General features: G+C 37.5%; 1 protein-coding gene across 1 annotated transcript in view; it reads left to right on the top strand.

Annotated features, from left to right (window-relative positions):
* The window catches only part of LOC122809321 (interferon-induced transmembrane protein 1-like), a 141,176-nt gene extending 128,590 nt beyond the window's left edge, over positions 1-12,586 (top strand). The window contains exon 2 of the mRNA XM_044080721.1: positions 9,790-12,586. Within this exon, the coding sequence (XP_043936656.1) occupies positions 9,790-9,942 (153 nt within the window). The 3' untranslated portion in view covers positions 9,943-12,586. The remainder of the gene's footprint in view (positions 1-9,789) is intronic.
* The last annotated feature ends 12,045 nt before the right edge of the window (positions 12,587-24,631 follow it).

Below are 24,631 nucleotides of genomic sequence, written 5' to 3'. Positions count from 1 at the left end.
ATGTACTAGCATTCTCATTGCTGACTTCTTTTACCACAACCTACTTCCTTACCTTCTATGAACATCCCCTTCTCAACACTCTGTTCATCCAATCCAAAGGTGCTACTATATCTCTTCCTGTCTCTCACATAAGCTTCTCTAATTCCACCTCCAACCCCTGCTACACCCAAGCTAAATACCATCGACTTACTCATATTAAATATTCTATTCTTAACAATCGAAAGTTACTTAACTATTACTCTAAAACTATCCAATATCACACTTTTACTCTATTCCACTCCCTAATAGATGGAGACATTCATCCTAACCCAGGCCCTAAGTTTCACTCATCCTATTCTAACAGTAAACAGTCTCATTCAATCCCCTTTTTATCAGCCCAATCCTCTAAATCACTCTTAATTGCCCATCTTAATATTCGTAGTATCTGCAACAAAATTACTCAAGTCCATGCTCTCCTAGAAGCTCACCATTTCGACATCCTATGTTTAACTGAAACTTGGCTTAAACCAACAATACTAGATATGGAAATTATTCCCCCGGGTTACAATATCATTCGACAGGACCGCATTAAAAAAAAAGGTGGGGGTGTAGCAATACTTTATAAAGCAGGACTACAAATCAACAAAATAAACCATAAATTACATTCTGATAACAATGCAGAAATAATTATTTCAAAACTACAACTAAACAACCAGAAATCAGTTAACATCATTTGCACATATCTCCCACCAGGTAACAATCAAAATAACTTAGAAGACCTACTAAGTTGTCTTTCCCTCAATTACCCACAAGAAACCTTACTACTAGGAGACGTTAACACTGACTGGAACTTATGCAATAATACCAATCAATCCTCTGATCAATTTGCATGGTTTTACACAGCTCATTAATTCTGGAACTAGAATCAACAAATCTAATAACAAAGAAAGTATCCTAGACTGGATACTAACAAATTGTCCACAGGATAATTATATAACAGGAACCCTACCTGATGACCTTAGCGACCACTCTCTAATATACATAATTAGACATAAAACAAATGTTAATATTTCCCCTCTAGTTAGAACTGCACGCAGTAAAAAACACTTTGACCAGGAACTGTTCCTAAACGAACTTAAACACTGTAACTGGAACCTCTCAAGTCCCTTCCAATAAATGAAGCAGTATCCTATTTCAATAATACCTTCCTTACAATCCTTGACCATCATGCCCCTATGCGTAACATCAGAGTGAAAAATAAACCAGCAGTATGACTCACAAGCCAGACTAAAAAACTTATCCTATCTAGGAATAAATCCTGGGCAAAATGGCGCACCTCGAAACAAATAACTGATCATCAACATTTCAGGCAACAAAGAAACATAACAAAAAAAGCTATCCTACAGGACAAAAAGAACTTCTATATCCAACTACAAAAATCTTCCATTCAACAACCTCAGAAGTTCTGGACTTCTATTAACAGGCTCATATCCCCAGGTAAACTAGACACACCACATCCTCTTGGCTCCAACACTAATGACCCTACACAAACAGCAAATGCTTTTAATACTTTCTTTACTTCAGCTGTACAAAATTTAGCTAATCAACAAAATCCAGATACTGCCAACTTGCCCGCTACCAACCCCACACCCCCTCCATTCCACCTAGAACCTATATCCACCTCCTATATCTCTTCCTTACTTCAAAAACTTAAACCTTCTACCCCCTCAGCTGACAATTTACCAGGGGAATACCTTCAACTAGGTGCCACAGCTATTGCCTACTCCATCTCTATACTTATTAATAGAACAATTAAAGAAAGTACTATTCCATCTATCTGGAAAATCTCACATATTATTCCTATTCACAAAGGAGGTGATTCTGCTGATTACTCAAACTACCGTCCCATAGCTCTACTATCTCCACTGGCCAAAATTATGGAAAAATGTATCCATAAACAATTAATTTCCCACCTTATCCACCATAATCTCTTATCCAACTGTCAGCATGGCTTTCGTCCTTTCCACAGTACTACCACTGCCCTTCTTTCTTTTACCAACTGTATCAACAAAAATCGCAACAATAATTCCCTGTCGTCAGCACTCTTTGTAGACCTTTCTAAGGCCTTCGACATGGTCAACCATAAACTTCTACTTCACCTTCTAAAGTCCCTATCTCTTGATAATTCTGCCCTGAACTGGTTTACATCCTACCTGGATAACCGAAAACAAGCTGTACTCTGGCAGAATAATCTTTCTGAACTCCTTCCTACATCCCTAGGAGTCCCACAGGGCTCTATCCTAGGTCCACTACTATTCTCCATTTTTATCAATGATCTTCATCTCTCTGTTCCCTTCTCCACCTGCATACAATATGCTGACGACTCCACAATCATTTGTTCAGCATCTTCCCAAACTGAACTTCTTTCTCTCACACAAAAATCGTTCACCACTATAGAAAAATGGTTCTTAAACCATTGTCTTCTCCTCAACCCAAAAAAAAAACAAATTATTACTCTTTACATCCTCACACTCATCTCCCCCTCTTCAGTTTACCTTGAAATCTAATAATGGTATCATTATATCTCCTGAGACTACCACCAAACTCCTTGGTATCACAATAGATAACCAACTAAAATTCAACACTCACATACACACTACAATACAATCTACTAACAAAAAACTAGGATCCCTGTACAGAATCAAACAATTTCTTACTCCACTAGCCAGAACTACAATTGCAAGAACTCACTTAATCTCTACCCTATTATATGCCTCCCCCATTTATACCAACTTGTCTCAAAACAATCTTAAGAAACTAGCTAAATCATATAATAACATTGCCAGGTTTGCCACTAACTCACCATATAGGACACATCACTGTCAGAACCTTAAACAACTAGGTTGGCTAGAGTTACCTCACCTTTTACAATTCAACCAACTTGTTATTGCCCATAAAGTCCTTCATCAACCCAATAACACCCCAATTCTCTCCACACTCATAACACCATATTCTAACTTAAAAAAGTTACGCTCTACTAATAAAATGCAGATGCAAACGTCTTTCTCTTATAACTCTGCAGGAGACTCTCTCTTTTCTAACTTTGTTGGGAAAATATGGAACCACTTACCTACTGACCTTACAGCTATTACATCTCTCCCTCTATTCAAATCTAACCTTAAACATTTCCTCTCCAACCACTGGTTATGTTCTTGTAATAACCCTGACTAATCTCTCCTCTCTTTCTTTTCCTAAGTACTACCCTGTTTTTCCTTCAAAATTTCTTATTTAAACTTATTTCTTAGAACTGCTTTACTCACTGACCTTTTTTACTGTTTAGCTTCTCTACCTAACCCACCTACCTAACTATCCTTTCAAGTGTTGTCTTATCCTGAAGATATCTCTACTATCCTTTATTTCCCTACCTCTTCTCTAGTATTTTCCTTCTTATCATTTGAATATAATTAAGGCCCATTATGCTATGTACCAATCTTATTTTTCCTAATGTATTGTGATACATTATTGTACTGTTGATCTAACTAACTTGTGATATTAAATGTTTTGTGTACTTGGAGCTTTTCTCCTTGGGCCTCCACTGAAAAAGGACATGTATCCAGTTGGACTAGCCCGGTCAACAAATGTAAAATAAAATAAATAAAATAAAATATCTGCGTAAACTTCTCCTAAAGAATATTAAAAGGGTAATCTCCAAGTGTAGTACCTCGCAGGTAGTTCTGCGCAGCTTTCGGCATGGCCTAACTGATTGGCAGGGGAAAAATGAGTTTGAGTGACAGGCATCCTAATTTCCACAGTCTTGGTACTGTGTCTAGTCAGTAAATCACTACACAAATGTTCCCAAAAACAACCGGAATTACTAACGCTCCCAAAACAACAGTTATACTGCGTATAGTACACAAAGTCCAAAAGAATATAACGTTCCCAAAACACAAGTGATAAGTAAATCACTACACAAAGTCCAAAAGAACACAAGTAATAACTGGCATTCATCGCTAAAATAATAATGCAGATTTCCACATTCTACATACTGTGCAATCACAAACAAAGTCCAAAACCTACTAGGCATCAGCCTATGCAGCGGCAGTAAGCGCAAAAATAATAACACGGTAATTGGAGTACTCGGACTGCATCTCTGTGAGTATTCAAGTCTAATTCTTGTTTTTCTGACTTGATACGCAGTGGCGATGTGAATATTTATGCGGGTGTGGGGCCCGTGCGACTGGAGGCGTGTTTGGGGTGGGATTTGCTACTACGCATCCTGCGAGGTACTACACTTGGTGATTACCATTAAAAGCATCTGTTTGCCATTCTTCCAAATGCCATAGATACAAAAACATGTAGTAGCTTTCTAAATGTATTTATTTATTTCTCTATTTGATAACTGTGTGAGCAGGCTAGTCTGCTATCCCTTTTGGTAAAAATCCTAACATCATTATTATGATGAAGTTCTGTTTTAATAAATGAAAGTGATTAATCAATAAAGTACTTGATCCAGTGCCAGCGTACTTTTGTTTTGTTTTTTAAACTGCTTTCAAAATGTTTGAAAATGAGGAATGTGGGTTCTTTTGTCTACCCCCAACCCCCCAACTCTCTCTCTCTCTCTCTCTATAAACAACTGAACACTAAGCAATGAAAACACACTACTACAAAAACACATTCCACCGAATCACTCATCACCGAAAAGAGAACACAACGGCAGGTACCTTCAGCAACTGTCAGCACAGAAAGACATAAACACACAATTCAGGTCACAAAGCTTTACTAATATGTTTTTTTTAACAAGATAATGAAGTGTAGAGTCCCGTTCCATTCATATTTGCAAAAGATTAGCAATTGCTTTCACATAATCAAGGGGAGTATACTCTTCTCTATTGGAGAACAAAGTCTGGAATTGCTCTTGCTGATGAATAAGGGCCCTTTTCTTTGGAGTAGGTGGGAATGCAGCAGGCATCCTATACCATACTTCATCCACCCTGTTCTGTTCATGGCTAATAGCTTGCAAAATGCTGTACACATCAAACAAATGCTTCCCTGCTATACAGTGAAGCCTCCTGTGCCATGCTTCAACAGCATTCTGGGTCCTGGGCAGGTTTAACTTATTTAACACACTGATGTTCCAGAATTGTACAGGAAAGAGTGGAGGTAATCTGAGGGAATTTGTAGTCCTAGTATTAAGGCATCTAGGCTTCCCTATCAAATACCAGTCCTCAAAATACTTTGAGAGCGGCTTGCCCACTACAGGAAATTGCTCTTTTAACATAACAAATGTGTCCATGACTTTTTCCTCTGGTGGGAAAGCTAAGGCTGCCAACTGTTTGACACATTGTTGGAAGTGAATGTCTGAGTTGCATAGCGAAGCCAGTCCCAAACCCTGAATTTTCTGCCAAATGTTTCTTCCAAAATGGAAGAAACAACCCTTGCACACCACTCCACTAATATCGCGGTTTATGCTCTGAATGGCTGCAGGCTCGAAGTCACACAAGACAAATGAGATCTCTGGATGTAGTTTGCGGTCACTAAAGAACTGAAAAATGCATCTCCACATTAGATTGTATGCATGCAATGACTTCTTATTCATTAGGCAGTAAATTTGGGGTACACTCCTGCTATAAGCACCGTACTTGACAACACTATGAATGGTGTACAATTGCCTACATTCTGCACCTCTTTTGAAGTACGTGCCATCCATTAACCATATCTTTGTAGCTGTCGTGTCTTGCAAATTTGCGTCTGTTGTCAGCACTAGCACCTTGATATGATTGCTCATATCTTCATAGGACTGTTTTAGGAATACACCATTTTTAAGTGGGAATTGGGTGACATCAAAGCTGAATCGATCTAATGCAGTACAATTTACACCACATCTTCCCTTAGAACAGACATGCTTAACAGTCTGAAGCATGGACCGTGTGTTAGGCAAATACGGTGCAAATTCCAGGGAAGTGGAGGCTATAGCATCGTCTACAGTGACACATGGTGTATCTATGGAAAGGGATGCCCTTTGCTTCAACTCTGTTCTAATGCAATATTTCTCTACTTTTTGTGGTTCACCTGTGTGGGAATGCTCAACGGATTTCACAAGCTCTTCACCATCGGTTACAGAGACAGTGATGGCTCTACCTGTACATTTATCGGTAATCTTATACTTGCAATGCCAGTATTTATGCATTTTAGTCTTTTTCTCTAACTGGTAGACATATCCATCTAATACCAGTATTTCTCCACCTCGCTGAGACTTTTCAGTTTTGTAACCTTGTCCCAGGACACCGGGCGCTAACCTACACATATCAGCCATGTCTCTTAGCATGGTAGTGCTAGTTCACGCGTAATGATTTGATACTTGTAACCTTAATGGCTGTGTAAATTACCTGATTACCACCTAATTGCACTCTGCTGTTTTTGATGATTAGTGATTCGATGGAATGTATTTTCGTACTAGTGTGTTTTCGTTGCTTAGTGTTCGGTTGTTTGCAATTCGGTGATTTATACATTCGACCATATGTACTAGACCCATATATATATATCTATATATATATATATATATATATATATATATATATATATATATATATATATAAAACACACACACACACACACACACACACACACACACACACACACACACACACACACAAACACACACAAGAAACCAGCAACACTGGACAAACACCTGCCAATTTTTGCTGCTGTGCTCAAGTAGGTGTAACACAAGCTCCATCAATGTCAAGAACTGACTGTAAACCTTTACCTAAAAAAAACATATATTTGTTTCAATATATTTCATACAGGGAGATCTTGCACTGTTTTAAAAGGCTAGTCTTCCTCGCTGTCAGTACAATAATAATTGTGGAAGTTGGTGTAAAACTTAGTGAGGCAAATTCAGTAGTGTACTTTGTGAATGTGGTGTTGGTAAAAAGATTAAAAAAAAATGAAAGAAGTGATTTTAGAAGTTATATTTTTACAACTCATATGTGTTCAACATCAAATGTTAATAATTTCTTTTTTCCTTTTTTTTGAAATTACTGTTGCTGTTCACTTTTTGCATTATTTTGCATCAGTGTATAATTATGTATTGACTTTTCAGAATTTTTTGCTTTTTAGTCCTGAGGTGAAACTGAAAATTTTCCACTTGGACACTTAAATCAGTGTTCTACCAAAGTTAAAAAATATAAATAAAAACTAAATAAATAACAATGTGATGTATGGTGGAGATGGTCACATTGCTGCCCTGCCTTACTAAGTAGAAACTAAAAAACAGAGTATTATGTGACAATTGGCAAAATATATGGGAATATCACTGAGTGTGCTCGTGCCTGAAGGGTGACATATGTCTCCTATGTTGGCAAGACATGCCAGACAACTGGATTGCTCTGAATTATACAGTTTCTCATGCCGAAAAAGCAATATGATATTATACTATCACTGAAGCAGAAATTTAGTAAAAGTAGAAATAAAAGTGTTGAAAATTATGGACAAATGGTGTACAGAGAAAAAAATGTTTTTTTTTTGGTAGATAGAAATGGCCCGACATGAAATAGTTTCCTATTATTTTTGATCTGTTACAATGAGATTTTCATACTGAGATGTATAATTCTGTTAAATGAGTCTGTTTCTTATATTTCTGCCTAAACATGGCAACAACAAACCCTTCCTTATAACAAAGTATAGGACCATCTTTCTCTTTAACACTGACAAAGATTTTAGCTTAGATCCTAGCCTCCTGTATTGCCTGTTATGTGTCAGCCCTCATTTTTCCAGACCAAGCAGGTTTTACCAAGGGGAGAAATAATGAAGATCACATTCACAATCTCCTGGTCCCCCAAGACTATATTTTCTTTTTGGACTTTGAAAAAGCTTTTGCCTCATCTAAGTGGCATTTAATTCAATACAGTCTGAAAGCTGCCATTTTTGTCAAAATTGTAACAATAGATTCATATTTTATGCACTAGTGTCTTGACAAAAACTTTAAGAAGCTCTGAGTTATTTGAACATTTTCCCATTTTGAAAATGACAAGAAAAAATTGCCCCTCTCCCCACTCCTACTTCTATTAACTACTGACTATTTTCACAGGAAATATTTTTACATGATGATGATTATATAAGGATTGTCTATAATGCATCTCTAAATGTTTTCATATTCTTATGATCTATAATCTGCTTCTTGTAGCTGAGATATGGGGTTTCACTCCTTACAGCTTTATTTTATTAATGCGACTCTGTGTAAATTACTTAATCAGACAGTGCTTTTGAGCAACCCCTAAAAAGGGACAACTTGTGTCAAGTGGGCTTACTTGGTTAATGAATGTATAAATAAAAACAGTGAGGGGACAATTGCTATTATTTAATGTATGAAAGTATGAAGTTGTAGTATCTTTGAGTATTCCACCAACTCCAAGCTATAGCAAATTATCTTACAGCTAGTATACACAAGCAGCAGGGGACATTAGGGGTGAGGAGGATGAATCACTCCTTAAAATAAATAAATAAATAAATAAAAAAGCACTTTACAGGTATAATGCTGAGTTTTGGAATTTGCTATTATTTGTAAAGTGCTGGGGCTCACAGAATCAGTTCTCAGACTCACACTTCTGGTAAACAGCCACTTCCATTTCCACACCACACTATGATCAGGTTATTTAGAATTAGATGGGTTCTGTTCCACCGTATAGATACTATGCCTACTTGGCAGTGTTCTAACCTACCAATACCCTTTTTTTTCCTTTGCAGACAGTTCAGATGAATTATTTAGAATATAAATCTGGCTAATTTCTCAGGCATGCTTCCACCAGCCATGTATTGCTCATCAGGTTGTGTCTTCTTCATCTGTCATTTGGCGTCCCACACATCATAGTTTATTCTTCCCTTATTTGGCCTATCATTGAATATAAAGCCCAGTTTGGCATGCACTTTGCTAAATACCTACATCAACTCGGGAGACCTCAATGTTTCCTCACTAAAAGATCTCAAGTTTTGTGAGATACACTAAAAACACTATCCCTATGCTGAGTTTATTGCAAGCACCTGAGGGGTGATCTTTGCTTGCCCTTCAGTGCTGGGTCAGCGTTATGAATGACCCAGCAGCCTTTGAACTCCTTCATGGAAACAGAACTAGTGGTAAAGCAAACACCCATTCTAGAGACTAAACCTATATCAATAACACTAGACAGAATGTCAGGTATCTAATCAATGCAACCTCATACTCTGGAATAGACTACCCTTATATATCAAGCAGAGTACTTTCCTGGCAGCCTTTAAAAACTGTCCGGATAAACTGATTGTACATTTTTTACATTGGATATGTGGGTAAAATCTACTTAATTTGGGACACTGTTAACCTATGAATCTATGAATTTATGAACTGCAGTTATGTGTTCTGTTTAGCTACGTTTTTTTTTCAAATGTGCAACTGCAGTGTATGACTTGTTTACAGTTATTTATCAGAAATATTCTCATTGAGTCTACATCATGAGCAGGCCCTGCCCTGCCAGACCAGACCAGACTAGGTGCCATAATGAATGAATTCCTAAATCAGTCTAACATTCTTCTGTCTTTTTGTCCTAGTGACTGCCATTAGCATTCTTGTGTAGAAACTGCAGCAGGTCTTTAGCTGTATCTCCTAGGTACCACATTGTGCCTCTGTCCTAATTACTATATATATCTTTCAGTCCCTCAGGCATCATAAAAACAATGCATTTTAAGCTGCATTTTAGAAATAAAATGATAACAAAGTTCATGCATCATTTAAAATAATTCAGACTTCTGACAACTCTTTATTCTTTCTTTTTTTTTCAGACTCGTGATGCCATCAGTTATGGAAACCTTGAAGAAGCACAGAGAAAATCACTGATATCCCGAAACCTAAATATTTCAGCTTTAGTCTTTGGCATTGCCATTATAGCTGTCGTTATTATACTACAATTTACTGTGGTCATCTACCATACTTAATATATTACTAAAACCAAAAGGATCTCACTGAAGCCATCACTGTGAAACAAACCAGAATTTTTAATCAGGACTGTACAATTTTTATCTCTCAACAGGCTGTCCTGACCTATAGGATGTATTACTTATATCCACACTATTGATAAGAAATGCTGAAATACTCACTTGAGACTGATTATTGGGAAATGGGAAATGTGCTCTTCGCTTCATACCTATAACATTTCAAAATAGTTTTGCACTTATATTCTTTTCTTTTTTTTGTGTTCTCACATATCTACTGCACTATCACCAAAGGGGCTTGTAGCCATGCATCTCATGTTTTACGGTTCCTTACTGACATTTTATTTCCTGTGTGCAGTATGTTTATATCACGTGTAGATTTTGTTTATCTATACACGTCAATGCCATGATTAATGATAATGATATCACTTAGTTATTCATTGCAGCTGGCATGATATAACTTCAAGAATCTCTAGAAAACAAGCCCATAAGACAACACTAAGAATAATGAAAGTCTGAAAGCTAAAGTTTAGCAGACCTTGTTCATTGTTATGTGGGTCAAGGTTTCCAACACATTAAATTGTAATTTTCAGGAAATGGTGTCTTGATTTAGCCTCCATTCTTAATGCTTTCATTTATCTATTAATTTATTTTGTCATATGAAGAATTCTAGTGGACTTTAAATTATTAGCCTGTTTTCACATAACCAGCTTTCTCCCTGGCTGTTCTTAGAACTTCTACGATATACAGTTTTTCATGAGGAGTTACTTAACCAAATGGTACAAAGTAAGACAATTTGCTCAATAGGCTGTAGCTGTCATTAGCCACAGTGCAGCATATGACAGTTCAGGTCATTGTTCATCCTACTCTTTCACTAAGAGCTCTGGTCAACAGACTGACCTTCCTCTTAACAGAATGTGCACCAAGGACTTCAGTGAAATAACTTGACCATTCTCAGTCGTATTCGCTTGTTAATCACCTGGTAGCAATTCAGATGGAAAAAAATTATTATGCAGCCAACCCCATGAATACTTAACATTTCTTATTATCATATGACCGCGTCAGTATGGATGTTGTAAAAAGCCTGGTGACACATGTAACTGTAGCTCAGCATCACTGGATGTCCTCAGTGCCTTCATGAGGCTGGGACTCGTGCTCATTTTTTTGGCTCCTCCTGCCCAGACAATCAGGTGTCTTTTTTGGCCTTCTAATACATTTATTCCTTGATGGCTAACCATTGCCAAATTCCTGCTGGGGTATAAGCCAGGCTGAGACATGCTATTGTCCTTACTGGTGGTGTATTTTTTATTTTGTCATCTCTCTTGTCCTGCTCCTAAATCCATTATGGAATACGAGTGCTGACAAGCCAAAGATGATCTGTTGATATACACTACCATGATTCTGCATCAGGGTTCGAGCTCCTTCTATCATTGAAATCCTTCCTAGAAATCCTAACCCTCCCCCAAGATAGGTGACCAGGCTCATTTTTTACTGACTGAAGATATCTGAACACTGGTATTGCAATTGTTTGCTTTTTAATTTACACTCATAGTGTGGTCACAGAATCATTGGGTTGTAGCTTATAAATTACTTGCCTGATTCCAACAGTTATATAGCAAGATTACTTACTTTCACATTGCATCCATGGTGGTGCAGCGGTAGCGTTGTTGCCTCACAGCAAGAGGTTCTCCCGTTCGATCCTCAGCTGGAGTGCGGGGAGTGCCTTCTGTGTGGAGTCTGCATGTCCTCCCTGCAGTTGGGTGGGTGTTTGAAAAACATGTGCAAATGGGTGTGCCTTTGAGGTTAAATGTTGAGCTGGCACCTCAGTGTTTGTGAAAATCTACTGCCAATCATTAACAGACCGCTGTGGCGACCCCTAACCGGGAAAATACAAACAACAACTTACTTTCACATTGCATCACTACTTATTATGTATTTATAATCTATAAATTTACTTATATGTAGACAATAGTATATTTCTGGTAATCATTTTGCTACAACACAGATTATAATTCAACTTGATGCATTTTGAAAACAATTTCTAATCATGAGATACTAAATAGTAACATTTTAAAGCTGTACAATCCATAAATACTTGCCCTTGGTAATATTATGTACTATATATGTATTCACATTTTTTTCTGTGTTGCCCTCTATTCTTTTAGGCTAGTAAAGCCACACAGCACTATAATTATTTTACGGTCTGCATATAAATACTACATTTGTAACTTTCTGTAGCCTTTAGTTGTCTGTTTTCCAATATTCTGCTCTTAAATTTTATGTTTACAGCAACAATTTATCTGCTTACTTACTGGAATTTTATTTGCATGCCATTTTCTTTGGAGCATTAGTATATTGTCTCTAATCCTGGTCAGTGATGCAAACTGAGGCTTTAATGTTTTTCCTAGTCAATTTTATTAATCATATAAACAAATTAGCCAACAAAGGGCTAGTTACTGAGAGATGTAATGTATTTATATTTTTCATTTGAAAATTAAGGGTCATTGAAGCATACAGATACAGAACAGTATGAGCAATCTGCCTTTACAATGCATGCTGTTAACCTGCCAACATTGTACTACCAGGAAATTGCTACTGAATTACTTTAGTCTTAGAACATACCTGATGAATAAACTATTTTTGTCAACTTCAGTCACAATATTACAGGTATTTGGTGGTGTAGTCTAATTGTCACTCCTGATTCTTTTTCTTTGGATTTGTAAATGAGTACATAGAATAAACAGGCAAGAGATAGTGGTTATGCAGTACATATCTAGACCTGGCCAAGGCCTTTGACACTATTCCCCATGTAGGCATTACTGACAGATTTGTAAATCTTAATATAAATCCTTATATTGTGCAGTGGATAACTAACTGGTTCCCTGACAGAACCAATGTGGTTAGAGTAGCAGGTGCCACTTCTGAAAGCAAAAAAAAAAAAAAAAAAAGTTTTCATTGGTGTACCACATTTCTTTATTTTGGGCCATCTCCTATTATAACATATATTTTTCAGACATTCAAGCCAGCACTCCTGGCCTGTGCTTAACTACGTTTGTAGATGACAGTAAATTGGGTGTTGTTATTTGATCTTCAGTTGACTCACAATTGCTCCAACATGGCTTTGAACATGTTAACAATTGGAGCAAGGACAATGGTCTCAGGTTAAATATGAAAAAATGTAGCACAGTTAAATTTGCTAAACAAAAAAGTTGCACTTAATGTACAGGAGATGCACCCCTCCAGTCAGACACTGTTGTCAGGGATCTGGATACTCTTGTTGATAATTCGTTATTATTTGACCATCATGTCTCAAGAGTAGTTCAGAAAACCTCTTATCTGGCTCATCTAATTTCCAAAGGCATTTACACTAGATCCAAATAAGTCTTCATTCCCCTTGAGTCATATCTTATCAAAACCATGACTGAATATAATGCACCTTTTGGCATGTACTTATCTAAACATAAACATCCTGAGATACTTCAGAGATTCATATCCAGAAAGATCAGTGGCCTCAAAAATCTTAGTTATCAGTAGGGACTGGGAAAACTTTCTCTGTACTCAGTATGTATGACTCCTTCCTGGAGATCTATGTCTAGCCTTTCAAGCCATGAAACATCCAGCCCTATTTGATCTCCTATTCCTTTGCAGAACTAATGGTATGTCAAATACTTGGTTAAAGGAACTAAACCATTCTCTGCAGATAAATAAGACCTGTTGGCATAATAGAATCATATCTCAACATATCTCTCACCTCTGGAACAAACTTCTGTCAAGTAGAGTATCACCCATGCCACCTTCAAGGTGAACCAGGATAGCTGGATGGGCAGCCTTAAATTCCCCTCTTTGAGGCTAGAGGGAAATTTTGACTAGGATTTTCTGTCTAGGTTTGCAATGGTCTACAGACTGCTTGCCTAGTACTTACCTATGAGTCTAAGAGAGAGCTGAAAAGTCCACATATTAATAGTTATGAACTTCAACAGAAACAAAACAGTCATGACAAGTAATATTACAATGTGAGTGCAAGCAAGCTAATGCTATTCAGCAAAGACACAGACAGTTAATTGGGTAGCAGTAGAGCTGTGCCTCTGAAAACAACAAGGTGAAAATTCAGAAGATGCTGATTCAATTACTAACAGAAATGAGCAGAAGTAATGGAATTCCACTACAGAGAAGCATGACCTGCATGGCTAGGTAAAAAGGGACTTGTTGATCATGATGACTTGAGCAGGATTGGCAAACTAGATAGAGACTGTTTAAGCAGACAAGAAATCAAAAAGATGTCCCATCAAAAATTGTCTGTATTCATGTAGCCTAACCCACTACTATCTTACTATACTTGTCTGAAACAATATCTAGCAAAACAATCAAATGCAAATGCAGCAGGGGCTGGTGACTTTCAAAGAAAGGGGTGGGGGCTTTGGGAAGCAACTGAATGGGAGAGGCTAGCTGGAATAAGATGGAGCTATATTATGGTAGGTCAGTGACTGTTTACTTATGATGAGACAATGGCTAAGGTCATCCACAGCTAACCTGAGTACTCATTTATTCTGGCCACTTTATTGACTATATACACCTCTGAAGTTTGACTGTGGTCAAAAGGGTTGGCCTTAGGTGAAATGGAATCACAGACAAAGGACCCTATGGCACCCTGCTGCAAACAGGTTCTCCTCACACCCCATCAATGCCCCTCCATTACATCCCATCCTGGCCTTTCAGCACCATCCAAATAGAATGCTACTTTCTTACTTTTTTCACACTTCCTCTTCATCTTTTCCTCAGAACTTTCAACACACCATAACTGATGGAAACTGTTCTGCAATAACAGTGCAGGAAGTAACTGAATTTGATAGAGGCACTAGCAGGGAATTTTATTTCTATGCTTATAAATAAGCTCATCAGTTCATAGTTAAGCACTAGGCAAGCTGCCCTTGTAGGCCATTTTAAGCCAATTTACCTTTCTGTACTCAAAATTACAGATCCCATTTAGTTATATTGTGACTTTACCCATCTCATTGTTGATAATTATATATTACCCCCAATGAGAATAACTGGATCATGCCACAGATAAGCTGAGGGGACCTATGCATGGGATAAAGCATTTAGGAGGTGCCCATTAATAGTATAGGGAGCACTTCTGAGGTAAATTTTCTGCTTCCCATCCATAAATCTAAGCTGCCCTTAAATATGGACAGGGATGAACTTTTTTATGTGCATGGAGAGTCTGCATAAGAGCAGAGGTATCCTCTGCAAGATATACCTGCCCCTCTAAACTGTTTTGTTGATGTTGCAGAAGAGGATTAGCTCCCCGGACTAAGTATTTCTGATGTGATTTGATTTGCTGGTCTGCAGTAAACCCATGAAACACACACACACACACACACACACACACACACACACACACACACACACACACACACACACACACACACACACACACACACACACACACACACTCTAAAAACATTTGCTTGCTGTTTATGACTAAATTCTGTTTATTTCAAATTAGTACTTATGTCTTACTTCTGTATTTTATATCAAATAAAATCTAAGCTGTAATAGCATGATAAAGACAAAAAAACTACATTGTTTGGGCTGTTATTGTGAGACTCAGCTTTGCACTTTTTCTAAGTTATTCAGAGAGTTGCAAGTATTGCAAGATCTTTTTTGTTTTCATCAGTTTTGACTCCTTCCAGCTAGCCATCAGCCCAGGGGGCTTTCCACATTCACTGGGTCTACCAGGCTTGATTAGCCTTCCTTGGAATAGCAATTTTGGGCAATGTTACACTGTTGTCAGTTAAGTATGTTGCTATTAATTTCCCAATGCCTACATGCACCCATCCATCCCATGGGATGGCATGCAAGGGACTTGCTGGCGTACTGTCCCACCTTTGTGGCAACGTAGTTACAGCAGTGCCCCTGTGAGGACAATGCCCTGTGCATATCCCTGGTATTCACCTGGGAGTAACTACAAAAGGCATCCAAGTACATGTACCACCTCCCAGGACAGGCACACCTATCATTTCTGCCTGCACCCATCAAGTACCTGAGCAACTAATCAAACTTTGGTCACTTTGGCATAGTCATGGCTTTGCCCTTCAATAACATCATTCCTAATAATGTCAGATGTCTAATATGACTGACTGCTGCTCTGTTTTTATTTTATTTATTTATTTATTTATTTGACATTTGTTAACAGGGTAACTCTGACTGGGCAGCAGCCCTTTTTCAGCAGAGGCTGGAGGAGAAAAGCTCCAAGTAGTACATGTAACAAATGTAATCAAATGACAGAGTAAACAAAAACATTTAGAGTTAACAAATATGACAAAAATAGTCAGATAAAAAACATGCTAGACCATGTACAGTGAATTAAAACATATTAGAATCCAAAAGTTACATACAGAACTAAGAAAAAAAGAAAAAAAATGGTCACGTGCATGCAAAAATAAAGGGAACAAATAAATAAATTGATTACTTTTTAAAGTTATGACTAACGACAGAATCATGGCTGTGATATGACTGCCTGTCTTCTGCCTGATGCTGCTTCATAGATTCCTAAGAAAACCATGCTGACTATTGTATTGTAGAAACAAAAAGAAACAGACTTGATAGCAGGTAAGACATCATGGATCACCTTGTCTGCTCGTTTCTCTAAGAAATGGGCATACTACAGATCCTATTTAATGATACCATCAAATAATTTCTCGTCCTCTTTGAGACCAGCTGTACATCTGTGTCCTGAGCACATCTGAATTATGTTATCATTTAGGTACCCGCATCTCTTTAGGAAAACTATTCCATGAATCCTCCACCCTCTTTAGTTAAAGTAATTTCTTACATTGCCTCTCACAGTACTCTAAGACATATAAAAAGTTAATAAATAGAACAACATGTTTTGCAGTGCCTTTTCTGATGGAATGCTAGCTACCAGGGACGCTCTGTAAATACTACCCTAAGCCTCCTACAAAGTTAATAGAACAATGAAGTGTACAGCGCGAAGGATGTTTGGAACAATATGAAGTAAGGAAGGGGGATCACTAGATATCAGGGATAATCTTTAAAAAATTATTCTAAGGCATGCAAAAAGTTAATAGAGCAACAGGTCATAATGCATTTTCTGAAGAGCAAGTAGTGTAAAATTCTGATGTTTGGAATTACTGACTAACAGTCCTTACGTTGTGAGGGACAGGACAGGTATAGGAAGTAAAACCAGACGTGTTCTGTAAAATCATGGAAAGAGTGATATGGGTGTGTCCATGTATGTGCATGTATTTGTGTTTTATGGGGGGGCTACCATACCTTCAATGGCCATGCTCAAGGCTTCTGAACAAAGCTAGTAGGAATACCAGATGACAGCAGGGAGAATTTTTTAATGTTTCCAAAATTTTTGTTGATAACAAAATCATATTACTGATATATACATTGACATCAAAGTATGATTAAATCAGAAGAGAAATAAGATTGGAAAAGGAGAGACTTATCAAAGTTGATTTTGCAACAGAAAACTAAGAAAAGAAAATTTAGCCAAACCTGACAAGCCCTAAGGGCAGAAAAGAAATCTTAGAAAACTCTTGGAAATATTAGCCCTCCTGGTCTAGCAGTTCACACAGAGTCTTTTGGGTAGTATCTATTGTTCTTGTTGCACAAAGTTTGATTCTATCAGCCCTCATTTGCCTACTGTTGGATTTTGATCATGTCACTTAACCAGATATTGCTCCGATAAGAAATGATTATTATTATTATTATATTTTTTGCTCAGTTTGACAATCATTCACAATGAGAACCAAGTTAGTATACCTTAAAGGAAACAGGCAAAACACGCATCCAATCTATCCCACTCAAATCTGATGTAGCTATCAGCTTTTAAGGTATGCATCCAAATGGCCCATTTGGCTATTATGAAAACCTCAAATGGCCGGTGTTAGATTTTATGAATATTAGTCTGAAATTAATTATGTTGTAAATATGCTGAAAGAAAAGGCTTGCTTAAATGCAGAAATAGAGTTTAGTAATATGTGATCAGCAGTCATACTAAATGACCATGGCTTGGAAAAGGAATCTGCTGAATGGACATTTTTCCCTTACAGACTCAGAAAAAAATTATCAAATCAGACAAAAGTTCATAATTTAATAAAATAAATGTATAACCATAGTGTTGGGCTGACAAACATTCTATTCTCACAGCATAGGGTAGGAAAGCAGTGCTGAAGTACTACAGGGGGAGGGGCACTTTCTCAGTTTTACACTGACTGTATAAGCAGCACTGCACAAGGGTTTGAAATAAAGCTACAGAAAAAAATAAACAACAAGGGTCTGAAATAAAGCTACAGAAAAAATAAACAACAAGGGTCTGAAATAAAGCTACAGAAAAAATAAACAACAAGGGTCTGAAATAAAGCTACAGAAAAAATAAACAACAAGGGTCTGAAATAAAGCTATAGAAAAATAAACAACAAGGGTCTGAAATAAAGCTACAGAAAAAATAAACAACAAGGGTCTGAAATAAAGCTATAGAAAAATAAACAACAAGGGTCTGAAATAAAGCTACAGAAAAAATAAACAACAAGGGTCTGAAATAAAGCTACATAAAAATAAATAATAAAAGTCTAAAATAAAGCTACAGGAAAAAATATCTCATTCCTTCTTGATAAAACTCTTTTATGGGGGAAAAACAGGTATTAGTGTATTAGAAATACTGGTAAACTGGATTAAACCTGACAGGATAAGATATTTTACAAGTTGTTAATAGCTATCATAATGGTTATTATTGTATTGTTTAGAATTAAATTGTATTTACAACCTGTTAAATTGTAAAGCTATACAAGAGATGGTTTAAAAAACAAGAGATGGCTTAAAATTGATTACAGCTATACAAAAGAGAGTAAAGATATGTAAAAAAATTGAACAAGATTGGTCACTATTTTTAATATGTTTTTGGCAAAACAATGTTGGTATAAAAAAGCATCAATATTTTAATTGCTGAGTATGTAGTTTAAAATAACATGACATCTGCATTTGGTGCCAGTTCCACTAGATATTTCTAAAGAGACAAAAACATTTTCCAAGATTTTGCTCAATATTAATGTTATTAAATTTGTAAGATTAGACTAAATGTACTTTATAGTCTTTGTATGTACAAATGCAGAAGAATTCAATACAAATTAAATGAATGTCTAGTAATAAATGTGTGAAAAAACATGTTTTAAAATAAATGGGTCCAGTATACCTAGTAAATTGAAATGCATAAATAGCAAACAGTCTGTGTAAATACATACTGTACAGGATGCATCGTAATAAGTTCAAAAGTAATTTGTCAAGTTGTAATATCACTGGTTTTACCCCAGTAAAATAATTGCTTTCAAATATTTATTATCTAAGCCCAGTTCACTACTTTACCAAGATGTTAATGGGCATTTCAAAGACATGACCACAATGTTATGGTTAAAATGACATTGAAATTGTGTGTTTTCAGTAGTGTATAAATGCTTGCAGTAGCACATGGTTACTGTCTCTTATAGTTAATTCAACAGTTGCAAAGAGTTAATGAAACAGTTCTAAGTCATAAATGAAATTCTATGATTGCAAAAGAATAAATTGATCAAGTTAAACTAAAAAGCAGACACAGCTCATAACTGATAAAATATTTTCACAGAATGGTCTGCAAAAGAAAAAACATGTTAAATACATTCAGTTTTGGTAGTAATATTTAATATCATTGTATTAACTATGTAAAATTGCATTTTGATTTGTTGTATCAAACTAAAGGTTTGTTTCTTGTGTTTTCTATATAAAATGTTTTGAGTATGTTTAAAAACAGAGGGAATTGTTAGATTTTATGAATATTAGTCTGAAATTAATTATGTTGTAAATATGCTGAAAGAAAAGGCTTGCTTAAATGCAGAAACAGAGTTTAGTAATATGTGATCAGCAGTCATACTAAATGACCATGGCTTGGAAAAGGAATCTGCTGAATGGACATTTTTCCCTTACAGACTTAAAACAGGATGTATGCAAGAGCAAAATTACAAAATCTGCTTTTAAAGAATGGACATTTTTCCTTACAGACTTAAAACAGGATGTATGCAAGAACAAAATGCAAAATCTGCTTTTAAAGAACACTGACATGCTTTTCTGCATATAAAAAATGGACACAATATGTTTCCTAAAATAACAGGATGGACACAATATGTTTCCTAAAACAACAGGATATGTTTATTTCACTGTGACAATGTGTTTTCTCAAAAATATGTTTTTCTGCATGAAAAACAGGATATGGCACAAGAACAGATGTTTTATACAAATATCCAAATAAAATACAGGATGTTCACACTGTCAGAAAAGCTGATCTCTGACAATGTGTTTTCTCAAAAATATGTTTTCTGCATGGAAAACAGGATATGCTTATCAGCATTGGCACAAGAACAGATGTTTTATACACAGATCCAAATAGAATACAGAACAATGTGTTTCCTCAAAATATGTTTTCTACATGGACATCAGGACACTGTTACAGGATATTCACACTGTCAGAAAAGCTGGTCTCTTACAAGACATTGTTAAACAAGGAAGCTTAGTATTGTTTCTACAGGACTAAAACTGTATATAAAGAGCTGTATAAATCCAGTTATGTTAGAGGTATGGTAGGGACTCATGTGTCCTAAGGTAAATGTTATATCTCTCACATCATCTGTACTATATGAGAAGTAAAGTTGGAACAGTACTTTTAAGCTGCAACGTGGTTCCCTTTGGTTTATTATAAAAAGTTATTTGTTACTGCTCTCTAAAGTTGATGCTGCAAAGTATATTCTCTCATCAGTGTATATTCTGCAAGTTTCTGTATGCAGCAGACTGTGAATGCAAATATAACCAGACTTTGAATTTTAGCAGAATCCAGCCAGCAAGACTGAGTGTCTTAAGAACACTTCATATCCATCCCACAGCAAGTAAGCTCCAGCAAGCAGCAGCAAGCAATAAGATCAATGTAATTTTTTCAGCCGGCCTTACTTTCTAGCTCATATCAATCTTGAATAATAACTTTAAAGTTAGGGACATTCAGGGGTATATGCATTTCCACTCTTTAGTAATGAATTTCTTACTAACAAACATCATTAGTTGCAGTAAAGCATGGTGGAGACACTTTAAAATCAAGGTTGGGTTATAGCCCAGCAAGAAAAGGGAAGAAAAAAGGGACACCTTCCTAAGTCACATTTTATTGCACCAGTGGAAGATTTTCTTTACCATACATTACCAGAAAATATGTAACCAATCCCATATAAGAGCATTATCTCATCTCCAACAGTGAGATGACATCCAGGGGTATAATTGTGACAGTCTGACATGAGTGTAAAAAATATTTGAAGAGGTACTGCCAACTATAAAACAGAACTTCCTGGACTTGGATACAAACCTGGGAATTAGGAGGAGATGTTGACAACAATCTCAGGAAAGATCTATCTGAAGAGTTTTTCCCACCATTGCCTGTGCATATCCTTAAAAGCTCACCTGCCTCAAGAATAATTCTATAAACCATAGAGATTAAGTCCTTGGTGGTAGGTAGTCTCCTCCTAAAATCAGTAAAATCAATTCAGCAAAGCAAAAAACATTAAACATTTTCCTTGTTTAGGTATAGGTCTTGTGATAGCCTTATATACAGGTATCAATACCAAACTACTTCTGGAAGCTATGCAAATCATTGTTATATAGCCATTTTATTATTTTGTCAAGATATTTTTTGAGAACTTCCTGATTTTTTAAGGTTGTAACTAAGCCTGCAACTTTTAAATCATCTGCAAACTTAAACACCCAGCACTTAATGCTAATTGACATAGTGGACAAAAATGCATAGGAAAAAAATATGGACACAAAACACACCACAGAGGTATTCTGAACAATGAAATATATTGATCTGGTTTAATATTACCTAAATGGGCTTTAGATTTCCTCCCATGTGACCAGTTCTTTTTCCAGCTAATCAGTTAATGGTTCTAAGTGTTTTCTTTCAGTTGTTTAATAACAGAAAAATTAGGCACAGTGCCAAACACAGTTTCTAGATCCTGGTACATAATATCTACTAGAATACGATTATGCTTGGCTGTTATTGTATCTGAATAAAATGTTTGTTATACAAGCTATATCACCAAAGAATCCATTTTGGAAAATGTCATTTTTTTAAAGTTTATGCCTAATGTTTTGCAGATTTTAACAGTACTCTTTCAAAAGGTTTTACCAATAATACTTGTTAGACTTATTGATCAGTAATTATTAGATGAGTCAAATCCCTTATGTAGTCAATTACATGTGCACATTTCCACTAATTTGGAACATATCCATTGGATAGTGATTTCTGGAAAAGAGATGGTAATACTAGATTTAGAAAAGCACTTATTTTATTTAAGAAGTAACCACTAACATTATCAGGCCATAATGTACAGCCTTTCTTAATTTTCTTTATTGCTTCAACTGCCCATTCCATATATCTTTCTATTCATCAGTTTACAATCAAAATGTTGGTCGGTCAATGTCCGAATTGGAAAACTCAAATGGCCTAGTTCAAAATTTCATGATACCTAAAAAAAATGTTGAAGTCACAACAGCCAATGCACACTAGCATTCGCTGTTGTGGATTCAACATTTTGAATGCAGATCGCACTATAGTGGAGATCAGGAAATTTACCCATGTAATGGGATCCTATCTAGCCTACATTCATAACTGATGGGTTCGGAGCCGATCCGTCGGCTCCGACTCGGCCACTATACACTAGAATGAAGTCTCTCATTGGCTGGGCTACCCCTTATCCCACAGTGCACCACGCCTGCTTCCCCAGATCTCGTTTGCCGCTTTTCTAGCCGGACGTGGTCTCGACTTGGCTGGAGCTAAGTGTTTTTTTCTTGACCTTTTTGTCTTTTTGGACTAGGGTTTCTGTCAGAATTTAAACAAACAGCTGTTTTAACAGCTTTGTGAGTGTTTGTGGTCAGTTTGGTGTAAAATTAAATTTTATTCTTTTTCGCGCTACTAGTGTACTGGGCAAGGCCCGTTTAAGTTAGAGGGCCTTTGCCCTTATTGTATGTTTATCTAATTTTCTTGTTGTGTGATTGAAATAGTTTTCGGGCTAAGCCCATTTAACTTGGAGGGCTTTAGCCCACGTAGTTCCTTTCTCTGTGTTTTTGACCTGTTGTGTCAGGCTAAGCCCGTTTAAGTTAGAGGGCTTTAGCCCATACATTAGTTACTGTTTTTTTCTAGCTATCAGTTACCTGTTTTTTCTACTGAAAATGTCTAAGGAGCAAAAATCAGGGTTCAAAAAGTGTGCTAAATGTAATTATAAAATGTCTATTACAGACAGCCATGCTGTCTGTGTGTACTGTTTAGGGCCTAAACATTTACAGGATACTTGCAGTGTGTGTCACGCTTTTTCCTCCAGGGTTCTCCAGGAGAGAAAAAACAAGCTGATACTTAGAGGTCTGATTAAGCCTTCATTTGAGGAAGCTTTGGCTTCATCTCCAGCTTCTAAAAAGAAGAGATCGTCGGCTCCGACCAGTCCATCGGGCCCGACACCCAAGAAGCATAGATCGTCGGCTCCGACCAGTCCGTCGGACCCGACAGCTAAGAAACAAGGGTCGACTTCTTCTTCCTCGGCTCCAATGGCTTCGGAGCCGATGGCTGAAGGGTCTGCCTCGGTGCTTCTTCCCTCGGCTCCATTGGTGTCGGAGCTGCAGGTTAGTGCATCGAGAGGCCAATCACCTACTTCGGCTCCTTTGGTCTCGGAGCCGTTGGAGGTGTGCAGCTCAGACTCTTCCCCCTCGGCTCCAGAGCCTCCTTCGGCACCGACACTGTTGCAAATGGTCCCGGTCTCAGGTCCGATAGTGCTGGAACCCTTTCGGAGCCGATCCCCTGCTTTATCGGAGCCGAGGCAGAAGTCTTCTCGGCCCCAATCTGTTTCCTCCAAATCCTCTAGGTTGTCAGATTCGGATTTGGATAGGGTTATCCAGAGGCTGTTCCAGTCCCCAGTGTTTACTAAAATGATCTCGGCTCCAGCCCACGCGGCTTCGGAGCCGACTCCACATCCCATGCATCTAATTCCTCCTCCGACCCCCTTGGATCCGTTGGAGTTGGTGCAGGTAGAACGCAGCAGAATCGTCCAGTTGGAGCAGGGACCCCCTCGGAGCTTCTCTGCTCCGACCTTCATTCCTACCCTGTCCTCGGTTTCAGGGTTTGGTACCGGGTCTTCCTCGGCGGGAGCCGAGGGCAACATTGTGGAGCTCACCTCTTCGATGCCCAGTCTTCCCCTCGGAGCATCGGCCGCAGGTATTCCTGGTACCGCTGTGGTCTCTCAGCAAGTGCCCTCTGCAGAGTTTGGAGGTCCTGCTTTTGAGGCCATGAGGAGTGCGCTGGCCATGACCTTGCCGGTTCAGCAGGTTTCTACCTCACCGTCCCAAGTTTTAGGTACTGGTGCCTCTGGAGACATTCTTTCCCACGACAGTGGGGACCCAGGGCCTGAGGATACCCCCTTGGAGGGTTCCCTTCTTCCGGGGGGTCCTTCTGAATCTGCTTCGGATGAACCCCCAAGGAAGAAACTGTGTAAGAGGAAGCACGTTGATTCCCAAGATGAATCCATCACTTCAGATACTGACCTCGATGATGCGGAGGGGTCCCCTAAATCATCCTTGGATGACGTCTCCTTCTCGTATATCCTTGAGA

The sequence above is a fragment of the Protopterus annectens genome, chromosome 8.part0 (assembly GCF_019279795.1).
Source record: "Protopterus annectens isolate FY-2018-M chromosome 8.part0, PAN1.0, whole genome shotgun sequence".
In the NCBI taxonomy this organism is placed as follows: Eukaryota; Metazoa; Chordata; order Ceratodontiformes; family Protopteridae; genus Protopterus; species Protopterus annectens.
This window is presented reverse-complemented; position numbering and strand designations above follow the sequence as displayed.